Source organism: Myxocyprinus asiaticus, chromosome 14, assembly GCF_019703515.2.
Source record: "Myxocyprinus asiaticus isolate MX2 ecotype Aquarium Trade chromosome 14, UBuf_Myxa_2, whole genome shotgun sequence".
NCBI classification, from domain to species: domain Eukaryota; kingdom Metazoa; phylum Chordata; class Actinopteri; order Cypriniformes; family Catostomidae; genus Myxocyprinus; species Myxocyprinus asiaticus.
In genome coordinates, this window is record NC_059357.1 from 37,685,809 (window position 1) to 37,698,099 (window position 12,291).

At 42.7% G+C, this 12,291-nt stretch overlaps 1 protein-coding gene across 11 annotated transcripts in view; it reads left to right on the forward strand.

Moving 5' to 3' along the window:
- Positions 1-12,291, forward strand: part of LOC127451677 (rho GTPase-activating protein 44-like) — a 99,276-nt gene that overhangs the window by 54,208 nt on the left and 32,777 nt on the right. For 7 of the 11 annotated variants that reach the window (XM_051716534.1, XM_051716536.1, XM_051716542.1 and 4 more), the window contains exons 15-18: positions 2,040-2,131; positions 2,218-2,401; positions 4,871-4,891; positions 6,454-6,627. In XM_051716534.1, coding sequence (XP_051572494.1) covers positions 2,040-2,131; positions 2,218-2,401; positions 4,871-4,891; positions 6,454-6,627 — 471 coding nt within the window. The remainder of the gene's footprint in view (positions 1-2,039; positions 2,132-2,217; positions 2,402-4,870; positions 4,892-6,453; positions 6,628-12,291) is intronic. The other 4 variants (XM_051716535.1, XM_051716537.1, XM_051716545.1 and 1 more) reach the window with 2 other exon arrangements.

Sequence of the window (12,291 nt, forward strand, 5' to 3'; positions counted from 1 at the left end):
CTCCTTTGCCTTAACGCTCTCATTTATGTGGGGAGCAGCTAGAAATTAACTTTTTTTTAAGGGGTGATATTTGTCCCCCTGGAATTAATTTTCAGGTGCATTTTTGCATTTATGAAACCATTTTTATCCTTATAAATGCATACAATGAGTCATCCATGTCAAATACTCCTACTGAATTTCAAATCATTGGAATATATTTTAAATTTGAACAATTAAGGCTGTAATGTATAAAATAATACCAATATTAAATACAAAAATAGATGTAAATAATGGACAAAATATCATAACACAATAAACCTTATGCTACAATAGATTTAAAATAATTGGTCAGCCCCTATATGATATTAAATGGTTCTCTACTGTCTATTGTCTAGTATATTTTGATGTTATTACTGTTTTGGAGTTGTTGGAATTTGGGAATGTTGTTTCCCTAGAGTTCTTTAACAGAGCTGATTTATTTATTTATTTATTGTTAAAGAAAAAACACTTAATGTTAGCTGCACATTTTACAACACTTACCTCTGAGACAGTTGATACATACACCGATCAGCCACAACATTAAAACCACCTGCCTAATATTGTGTAGGTCTGCCTCGTGCCACCAAAACAGTGCCAACCTGCATCTCAAAACAGCATTCTGAGAATAGCATACAGAGCATTTATCTGAGTTACCATAGACTTTGGCAGTTCAAACCAGTCTGGCTGCTCTCCGCTGACCTCTCTCATCAACAAGGCATTTCTGTCCACAGAACTGCCACTCACTGGATGTTTTTTGTCTGTACAATTGTGGTGAGAAGAATAGTATCTCAGAATGCTATTCTGAGATGCGGGTTGGTGCTGTTTTGGCAGCATGAGGGGGACCTACACAATATTAGGCAATTGGTTTTAATGTTGTGGCTGATCGGTATATATTTGAGAGCCTCAGGTCACTACAGTGTCTGCAGTGGCACTAAACCTGTTACTAGACTGGTCTAATAAAATATTATGAAATCAATCAAATGTTACATAACTGATTCTTTGGACATGGGACAAAACAAGTCCAATAACTTTACCTACCATTAGATTTTGAAAAAGCAACATTTTCTCTTTGAAACTAATCAGCGATGATCACTAGAATGATCTTAAGGGATAGTTTAGCCACAAATGTATTTCTCACCCTCATGCCATCCCAGACTTTCTTTTTTTCTGCTGAACACAAACAAACATTTTTAAAATAATATTTCAGCTCTATAGGTCCATACAATGCAAGTGAATTGTGGACTCCAGTGGTTAAATCCATATCTTCAGAATCGATATGATAGGTGTGGGTGAGAAACAGATCAATATTTAAGTCCTATTTTTACTATAAATCTCCACTTTCACTTTCTTCTTTTTGTTTTTGGTGATACGCATTCTTAGTGCATATTGCCACCTACTGGGCAAGGAGGAGAATTTATAGTAAAAAATTACATTAAAATGTATCTGTTTCTCACCCACACCTATCATATCGATTCTGAAGATATGGAAGTAAACACTGTAGTCATGTGGATTACTGTTATGATTCCTATCTGTGATTTTTTTTAAGCTTTTTTGGAGCATTGTTCTCTCTGATCAAAATTATGACATTACATCATCACTCACAACTCTTAAAACCACCTGTCCTCAGACCATAATAATACAGAAATTTACTACAGGGGCATTTTCATTTTAAATACCTGGGGCATTTTGCCCCAAACCCTGAATATTTCTGACCCCAGTACACTGTAAAAAGTGGAACTGTAAATATGTTTCCTTAAGGAGTTATTTCTACCTGAACTGACCCTTAAAATTATTTTGTTTTGTTTGTATAACCTAATATAGTAAGGTTGATTTAGTCATATTACATAAAATTTGACTTAACCAGTTAATTCAGATGTTACAGCACAAAGCAAATTTTTTAGGTAAATGACAAAATATTTTTTATAGCGTAGCATCAAATTCTACCAGCATCTTAATGAATCTTGGTGTTTTTATTATGAAATATGAAATGTGTAGATTAAATCAGTCATTAATCTCCACAGGAACATAACAGAAATGATGACCACCGTATCACTGCAAATTGTTGGCATCGTTGAGCCGATTATTCAACATGCTGACTGGTTCTTCCCTGGAGGTTAGATAGAAAGAGTTATGAAAACATATATACACACTGCAAGCTCTCCCATGAGATTTGAACTCATTTTTCTTGGCTATTCTTAGATATTGAGTTCAACCTGACAGGGAGCTACGGAAGCCCCGTGCACACCAACCACAACTCCAACTACAGCTCGATGCCCTCTCCAGACATGGACCAATCAGATCGCAAGCAGCAGCATGACCAGGGCCGACGCCCACTCAGCGTTGCTACTGACAACATGATGCTGGAATTCTACAAGAAGGATGGGTGAGTTGTTCTGTACTTGTCAGCCATCACTGTATCTCTCCCACACTCATCCATTCCCTTACACCATCCTTACTTGTTTTAAAGGAATACAGTAGTTCAAGCAAAAATGAAAATTCTGTCAACATTTACTCACTCTCATGTTCCATGTAACACAAAAGGTGACTGGGACAGTCAAGCTTGAAAATGACAAAAAAGCACCAATAATATATCATGACAGTGGTCCATACAACTTGTGTGCTATTTTTCAAGTCTTCTGAAGCCATATGATAGTTTGTGTGAGGAACAGACTGAAATTTAAGTAATTATTCACTGAAAAATGTCCTCTCTGCTGCAGCTCTCGAATGAAATATGGCCTATTTTGATGCATGAATCATCATGACACTTGCATTTAATGTCAATGGCTTCAATGGTCCATACGATTTTGTAGTCTATTTCAGAAGATTATGACTGAATAATGACTTAAATTTTAGTTTGTTCCTCACACAAGGCTATCACATGGCTTCAGAAGACTTGGAATATAGTCATATGGAGTCATATGGACAACTTTCATTACACTTTATTGGTGCTTTTTTGTCATTCCTTAACATTACAGACTTAGTCTACATTCACTTTTATTACAAGGTGAAGAGCAGCCAAATATGTTTAAAAAAAGAGAATGTCATTTGAGTTTGGAACAAACTGATGGTGAGTAAATGATGAAAGAATTTATTCCTTTAAATTAAACGTCACTGGTCTCATTGTACTAACTGCCCATTACTGGCAGGGCTCGACAGGGCTGCTTAAATCAATTAGAGGTGGAGGATGAGACAGCGGTAGATAGCTAATGTGTTCGGCAAGTGATTCACTTAGACTGGGGTGTCAATCACAACCTTATCCAATGACCTTCCAGCATAATTTGTTCTCAATAGGAGTCAGCCAACTCCCACAAACTGCTCTCTATTTAAATAGAGCTAGTTTCAGGCTGATGGGCTACCAGGGTCTCTATGGCAACGTGGATGGAGTGTTGAAGGAGGGCCGCAGCTCGCTTATCATTCACTGAGGGGGCTGGATTTCTGTTGCTATCGGCAAAGACACATGGCAGATGTGCCAGGCTCTGACTCATGCCACCTGCAATGCTCCAGCAGGTGGGAAAATGCCGCATACGGAGGAGGAAACTGGAGATCCAGACTTCTGTTAGTCACAATCCTAACTCCAGACTGCTTTACAAAAATATTGCATTCTGGCAAAGACTTGTGGCAAACATTGCCACAGATGTACCACATATTAACTGCAAGGAGCTTATGAGTAATTATTTCTGGCAGAGACACACCCATAGGAAAGAAAAAGCACACATGAGATCTCTCAGTTGTTTCTCCTGGACAGCAGTTAGATTACATGGAGAGCAAATTCGCTGAAAAACTTTTGAGTTTATACCTTACATAGTCATAATTTTTTATATATATAAATTACACAGCAATTAAAATGTATGTTCTCAATCAGCCTCTCTGGGACTATTGGCTTTCGTCCTGCTTGCCTGTGTTTCATCTGCTTGAAATATGCTTTGCTTCTCTCCCATAGTTCATTGTTTTGTAATGTATATTTGGTATATGTTTCTTTGTTTAATGTTTTATGTTTAATTTTACAGCATCTTTGAGTTTTGGAAAGGCGCTATTATTATTATTACTAATCTATTGATCTACTGACAAACAAATCATGGCTAGTATTAAAAGTGATCGATAGTTCTTTGATTTAATCCTTTGGTGGAATCCCCAAACTGCAAATGCAGGAACTGATTTTAGACTTTGTGGCTATATTAGACGTCATAGTGCAATGACCAGGAAAATAGCTAATTGCACAGATAGCGCAAACACTCCCACCAGCACCCACTTGCACTGTAGAATTAGCGCTCTCATTAAAATTCAATAAATCTTAGTGCACAGTCGTTGTGCTTAGCGCTGCATCTAGCATGGTCATGGAAACAGAGCCCAAGGACTCAACCAGTAGTATGAGTTTGGAGCTGGACTGTCTATTTGTCTGATCAAAAGCAGAAGGGGGCAGCATTCGGGAAGGTTGTTTGAAAACAATAATTTTCTTCTTCTGCGCTAGAAGTGCAGAAATTACACACTTCAACTTTAAAGACTCTTGTCGACTGTATTTTAGGGTTGATCTGTTGTGTTTGATTGGAGACAAAGTGTGTAATTGTTTATGTCCTAAGCACTCTGGGGAAAAGCAATTAAAGTAAATGAGTCTTAATGGTTTCACAGCAAGTAGGAATGCCAACCGCTCATTTAGGCTGACATGTTCTCACCTCTGAACCTCCCTGATCCCCCAGTATCCTGTCAAACTACACATGTCCCCCACTGCATGCTGCAGACTTCACGTTCTTATTTATTTTCTACTCTTACTCAACTTACTCAACTCACAGTTTTTTTTTTTCTTAATGTAAATGCACTGTTTCTTTTAAATTCATTCTTTTATTTTCACTTAAAGCAGCATTAGGAAAATCCAAAGGTACTGTCTAATTTCTTTACTAGAATACATTGACTTTCTTTGTTTTTGGTAACACTTTTTAATAACTTTCATTAATAAGTCATTAACAATACTATGTAATGCTTTACACATCAGCTGTTAATGTACTTTCAAGTATGTATATATATAATATTCTTCAATTAGGGACACTTTTTACTTTCTTGAACAAACTTTAAAGGGATAGTTCACCCAAAAATGTAACTTCTCTCATCATTTCCTCACCCTCATGCCATCATAGATGTGTAAGACTTTCTTTCTTTTGCTGAACACAAATGAAGATTTTTAGAAGAACATTTCAGCTCTGTTGGTCCATACAATGCAAGTGAATGGTGACCAAACCTTTCAAGCTCCAAAAAACACATAAAGTCCATTTCACATTTTGAAAGTGAAAGTGGAGATTTATAGTAAAAAAAAGTACATAAATATTGATCTGTTTCTCACCCACACTTATCATATCGCTTCTGAAGATATTCACTGAACCACTGGAGTCTTTATGTGGTTTTTGGACCTTTAAAGTTCTGGCCACCATTCACTTGCATTGTATGGACCTACAGAGCTGAAATATTCTTCTAAAAATCTTCATTTGTGTTCTGCAGAAGAAAGAAAGTCATACACATCTGAGATGGCATGAGGGTGAGTAAATGATAAGATAATTTGTACTTTTGGGTGAACTATTCCTTTAAGTGAATTTTGATATTATGTGTGATAGTAATGAGAAAAATTTAAATAAGCTTTGGACTTGTTAACATAACAAGTCAGCTAGCGCTCAATAACCTTATATTTAGAAAATTAAAAAGAAATGGATTGAAGTGTAAAGTTGTAATAGTTGTAGTAGTAGTAGTAGTATTTAAAAACTTTTTTTATATTATTTTATATTATTATCTATTTTATATGAATATTATTTAGATTATATTATTTTCATAATTATATTATTATAAAGGGGAACTTAAAAGTCTGGGTAAGGGGCATGCCCAAAATAGAGAAATACTTGCAAATTTATCCTTTCAATATTTTTCTTGAAAATGAGGAAAAAGCAATTAAATAGGCTTAATATAAAAAGTTTAAAGCTATTGTAATCTAGCCTTTAAAACTAAAATGATTAGAGTTTTTAAAGCATTTTTAAGAAAAGTAAAAGAAAGAAAAGTGTATACATTAACTCGTAATCTGGTAGCATATTAATCTGATGTATATTACACACAAAAATGGCGAGAGCTGGTTGAAATTTGATATGCTGGCTGCTGCACAATTTGAATTTTTCCAGTGCATGCTGGTTTATAACTGTGTGTGTATTATTATAAATATGTCATATTAACTCTCTCCTAAACATCATGTAAAAAAATACATGTTGATCAGATGACCTCTTCCTGTCTACATGGACAGACTTAATGGCAATATGAGAGACTAAGCATTAAATAATATAATGCTTGTTAATGTTATAAATAAAGGTTATTATAAAGTGCTTAATTCCTGTAAAGTAAATCTAAATGTTTTTGTGTTCTGCACATGATTACTATCTGACTCGGTTTTGTTTTTTATGTGGTCAGTGTGGGTGTCAGAGTGATGGACACGTCTTGGGTGAAGGGCAAGGGTTCCTCTACACTGGCACGTAAAGCCTCATCCACTCCGCCCGGCTCTCCTGCTGACACCCTGATCACAGAGCAGCCCGGCGAGCTCGCAATATCTCCAACCCCTACACCCCCTCCTGCAGACAGGGGCAGGTAAACACACACACTATCCCTGTCACACTGTATCTCTATTTCATGATCATTTCAATATACATATATACACATTTCACATAACTAGTTACATTAGTGAAAAGTAGAAGTAATGTTTGACCTCATTGTTTTCCATTCAGCAATTAATTGTTTCATCTCTCGCTTTCCTTGGATTTGCCTATTAATGACATAATTTCCTCTGCTTTTTTAAGCTTTCCTTGTTTCACATTATTTATTTATTTATTTATTTTGCCTTGGGTAATTCCTAAAATGCAGTACATGTTCATGTCCCAATCGTATATGTCTTAATATATTGGATAAAATATATATTTATATATTGAAGGGATAGAAATGTGATGGAAATGATGGGATGCTGCCATTTTTGTCCCCTGGTGCTATGTATGTACCTACATCTAAAATTCCAGGTGTCTCTTTATTCCTTTTTCTAATTTAAATAACTCTAACTTAAAGTTCCCTATCTGTCACTCACTCGACGTTGTGTCGATGTAGTGACACTAGGGGTCACTCTTGGGAGCCCGAGACACCTCTGGTCTTTGATAAAAGGCCAATGAAAATTGGCGAGTGGTATTTGCATGCCACTCCCCCAGACATACAGGTGTAAAAGGAGCTGGCGTGCAACCACTCATTCAGATTTTCTCTTCGGAGCCAAACGGTTGATGTTTACTGAGCTGACTGTTCATTCACCTCTGCTGGATCTGACAGCGCATTTCAGCAGCTTCTCCCTCCATTTCACTGGTGCACTGCAGAGAATGCCCCTGGGCGCTTCGGCAGAAAAAAGAGAAAATATTTTCCTGAAAGAGTATATTTCTCTAAAAGAGCGGCACACACGGAACGTCTTTTTAAAGATGCATCTTTTTAAAGATGCCTTTCCGTTTGTGTGTTATTCCTGGTTGCGGTCGTTACCTCTCAACTTCAGACGGTCACGATCGCTGTCTTTCGTATCTGGGCGCGACCCACACGGAGACAGTGTTCGTGGATGGTTCATGTTCTCACTGCGAGAACATGACCATGGCAACATTGCGGTCACTCGGTCGCTCGGTCCTTCTACGTACGGGTATGAGGCCAGCGCGGTTAGCACTGGGGCAATTTGGGGAACCCAGTGGGATCGCCTCCGCCGGGTATCCCCCCGCAGACCTACCATTCCCCAGCACGCTCGTCTGCCCCAATCGGGCTTCCGGATGAGTCCGCCGGCTCATCTCACAGCGAGTTCAACCTCTTGTTCGGAGCCCGCGAAGCTGATGAGCTCCCTCCTACGGAAGGGTGCGATGGAACCTGTCCCTCTGGCCGAGATGAAGAAGGGGTTTTACAGCCCCTACTTCATCGTACCGAAAAAAGGCAGTGGGTTGCAGCCAATGTTGGACCTGCGAGTATTGAACCGGACTTTACACAGACTCCCGTTCAAGATGCTGATGCAAAAACGCATTCTGGCGAGCGTCCGGCATCAAGATTGGTTCACGGCGGTATACCTGAAGGACGTGTACTTTCACGTCTCGATTCTACCTAGACACAGACCCTTCCTGCGGTTTGCATTCGAGGGTCGGCGTATCAGTACAAGGTCCTCCCTTTCGGTCTGTCCTTGTCCCCTCGCATCTTCACGAAGGTTGCAGAGGCAGCTCTTGCCCCGTTAAGGGAGGTGGGCATTCGCATTCTCAACTATCTCGACGATTGGCTAATCCTAGCTCACTCTCGGGACATGTTGTGTGCACACAGGGACTTGGTGCTCTCGCACCTCAGCCGATTAGGGCTTCGGGTCAACTGGGAAAAGAGCAAGCTCCTCCCAGTTCAGAGCATCTCTTTTCTCGGTTTGGAGTTGGACTAGCGAGCGAACGAGCACGCACAGTCAGTGCTGACCTGTTTGAAGGTGTTCAAACAGAAAACAGCGGTTCCACTGAAACTCTTTCAGAGGCTCCTGGGGCATATTGCATCCTCAGCAGTGGCCACTCCGCTCGGGTTGATGCATATGAGACCGCTTCAGCACTGGCTTCAGACTCGAATCCCGAGATGGGCATGGCGCCACGGGACACATTACATGGACATCACTCTGGTCTGTCACCATCTCTTCAGCCCTTGGACCAACCTCACATTTCTACGGGCAGGCGTTCCCCTAGAGCAGGTCTCCAGGTGCGTCGTGGTCAAGACAGACGCCTCCAAAATGGGCTGGGGCGCTGCTTGCAACAGGCAGGCTTTTTATGGATGTTTATGGATGGGCCCGCGGCTGCGTTGGCACATCAACTGCCTCGAGTTGCTGGCAATTCTGCTCGCCCTGCGGAGGTTCCGGCTGTTGATCTAGGGCAAGCACATGTTAGTTCGGACAGACAACATGGCAATGGTAGCATATGTCAACCTCCAAGGTGGTCTGCGCTCTTGTTGTATGTCACAACTCGCCCGCCGTCTCCTTCTCTGGAGTCAGCAGCACCTCACATGCGAGCCACTCACATCCCGGATGACCTCAACACTGCAGTGGACGCGCTGTCACGGCAGGTTACCCTCAGGGGAGAGTGGAGACTCCACCCTCAGGTGGTCCAGCTGATCTGGAGTCAATTCGGACAGGCACAGGTAGACCTGATCGCCTCCCAAAAATCCTCCCACTGCCCGCTCTGGTACGCCCTGACTGAGGCACCTCTCAGCATAGACACGCTGGCACACAGCTGGCCCCCTGGCCTGCGCAAATATACATTTCCCCCAGTGAGCCTACTTGCACAGACTCTGTGCAAGGTCAGGGAGGACAAGGAGCAGGTCATCCTGATAGCACCCTACTGGCCCATCCAGACATGGTTCTCGGACCTCACGCTCCTCACAACAGCCTCCCCCACTGGTGAATTCCCCTGTGGAAGGACCTTCTTTCTCAGAGACGGGGCACCATCTGGCACCCACGACCAGACCTCTGGAATCTCCATGCTTGGCCCCTGGACGGGACGCGGAAAACCTAAGCGGTCTACAACCCACGGTGGTAGACACGATTACTCAGGCTAGGGCCTTTAAGTGGCATCTGTTCACTAAGTGGTGTTCTTCCCAACGGGAAGACCCCCAGAGATGCGCAGTCAGATCGGTGCTTTCCTTCCTGCAGGAGAGGTTGGAAAGGAGGCTGTCCCCTTCCACCTTGAAGGTGTACGTCGCTGCTATAGCAGCACACCATGACACAGTGGACGGTAAGTCCTTAGGGAAGCACGACCTGATCATCAGGTTACTGAGAGGCACCAGGAGGCTGAACCCCTCCAGACCGCACCTCGTTCCTGCCTTTATGTGGTTTTTGGACCTTTGCAGTCAGCTGAGCTTGAGGCACTCTCCTTGAAGACTGCCCTCCTGACTGCGCTCACTTCCATCAAGAGGGTAGGAGACCTGCAAGCGTTCTCTGTCAGCTAAACGTGCCTGGAGTTCGGTCCGGGCTACTCTCATGTGATCTTGAGACCCCAACCGGGCTATGTGCCCAAGGTTCCCACGACCCCTTTTAGGGACCAGGTGGTGAACCTGTGAGCACTGCCCCAGGAGGAAGCAGACCCAGCCCTGTCATTGCTGTGTCCGGTGCGCGCTTTACGCATCTATTTGGATCGCACACAGAGCTTTAGGATCTCTGAGCAGTCCTTTGTCTGCTTTGGTGCACAGTGGAAAGGAAGCGCTGTCTCCAAGCAGAGGAACACCCACTGGCTCATTGACGCCATAGATATGGCATATCACGCCCAGGATGTGCCGCCTCCGGTAGAGCTACGAGCCCATTCTACCAGGGGTGTAGCGGCCTCCTGAACCCTGGCCAGGGGTGCCTCTCTAACAGACATTTGCAGAGCAGCAGGCTGGGCAACACCCAACACCTTTGCGAGGTTCTACAACCTCCAGGTGGAACCGGTTTCGTCCCAGGTAGTGGCACACAATATAAGTGGATAATCCCGGGATAGCTGGCCAGGTGTATCACTTGCACATAGCACCTTTCACCTCCTCTGAGCTGAAGATGTGTGCCATTAATTCCCAGTAGTGTTCACAAACTATGTTCCCTGGTTGACTTCCTCTGAGCCCTGTGGAAGTCGAGTTTTCAGAGAGACTCGCTGCTGGCCCAGAACACGTGCTAACTAAGAGCACTGTTTTGGGGTAGGTGCTCCGCATGTGGCGGTTCCCTGTAAGGTAACCCCATGTGATATATATCTTCCGCTAATTCGTTTCCCTGTTGGCAAGCTGCGTCTTCCTTGGGCAGAGCCCCCTCTGCCACAGTCTCCATGTTTGTAGTAACTCCTCCCCTGTTGGGTAGGATCTACCATGAGACTTCTCCACATGACATACTTCCGACATAGTTCGGCAAGACCATGTGATGTATTTTCCACTTAAATATCCCCCCCCCTCTCTGGGCGAGGTGTGGTCTCCACGGTGTCCTCCCCTTGGGAGGGACACCCCCCGACTAGACCTGGTCGTCCCAGTTGGATATTCTCCCTTTTTTTAGGGAGTGGGAAAAAAAGAAGGGGAAAAGAGGCCACGACTGGGCTAGCCTGTCTCTATCTTTTGGGTAGTCAACTTGTCCCCAAAGGGCCGTTCAACACTCATAACTATGTTGGGGGAGGTTACATGTTGGCCTGGTGCACTGGCTACAAGGCACACAGTTGTCTGCCTGTCACACACTACCAGTTCACGTAACACAGTTCAGCCAGTTGCAGCATTTTGTATAGGGACCCCTAGTGTCACTACATCGACACAATGTCGAGTGAGTGACAGATAAGGAATGTCATGGTTACTTACGTAACCTCCGTTCCCTGATGAAGGGAATGAGACGTTGTGTCCCTCCTGCCACAACGCTGAACTACCCGCTGAAATGGCCAGACCTTGTCTCGGCTCCTCAGCATAAAACCTGAATGAGTGGTTGTACGACAGCTCCTTTTGTACCTGTATGTCCGGGGGAGTGGCATGCAAATACCACTCGCCAATTTTCATTGGCCATTTATCAAAGACCAGAGGTGTCTCGGGCTCCCAAGAGTGACCCCTAGTGTCACTACATCGACACAACGTCTCGTTCCCTCCATCAGGGCATGGAGGTTACGCAAGTAACCATGACGTATTTATTTCCATCCGCTTAGACATCCTAATAATATTGTGTAACTAATCAAGTTATAATTAGGGCTGTCGATTTAGCGGTGATTTAGTGTGGTTAATTATATAAAAAATTATATGTTAAAAAAATAACGAAATTAATCATGTCCCCAGACCATAATAAGGAATATTCCTGAGCAATTCAAGTTTATAGTACAACCTGTTTACTCCAGGGGGAGCAGTAAGTGAAACTCCAGCTGTACAGGGAACATGCAGCTTATACAGAGAACAAACCACACAAGAACACTTTCCGACAGCAGAAAGCACAAGATGTGCACGCATTCTTGCGTTCAAACACTTAATGGAGCACAAATCCAAATGCAGGGATCTCAAGACGTGTTTTTCTAAGTGTTAAACTACGTTTAACTTGACACAGCGACCTAAAAATTATATGTTTATGACCGAGACCAAAGTGAAACGCTCCAAAAGCGTCTGTCTGACGCAGGTGTACACTGACGGATCCTTAGACAAGCCCTTATAATAAATCTTGGACTGTTGAAGAATTCAGTTCAAAAATGGATTGCTATAAACTGTAGCCCTATGACTGGATTATGTTCAATAATATGGAAATAAACAATT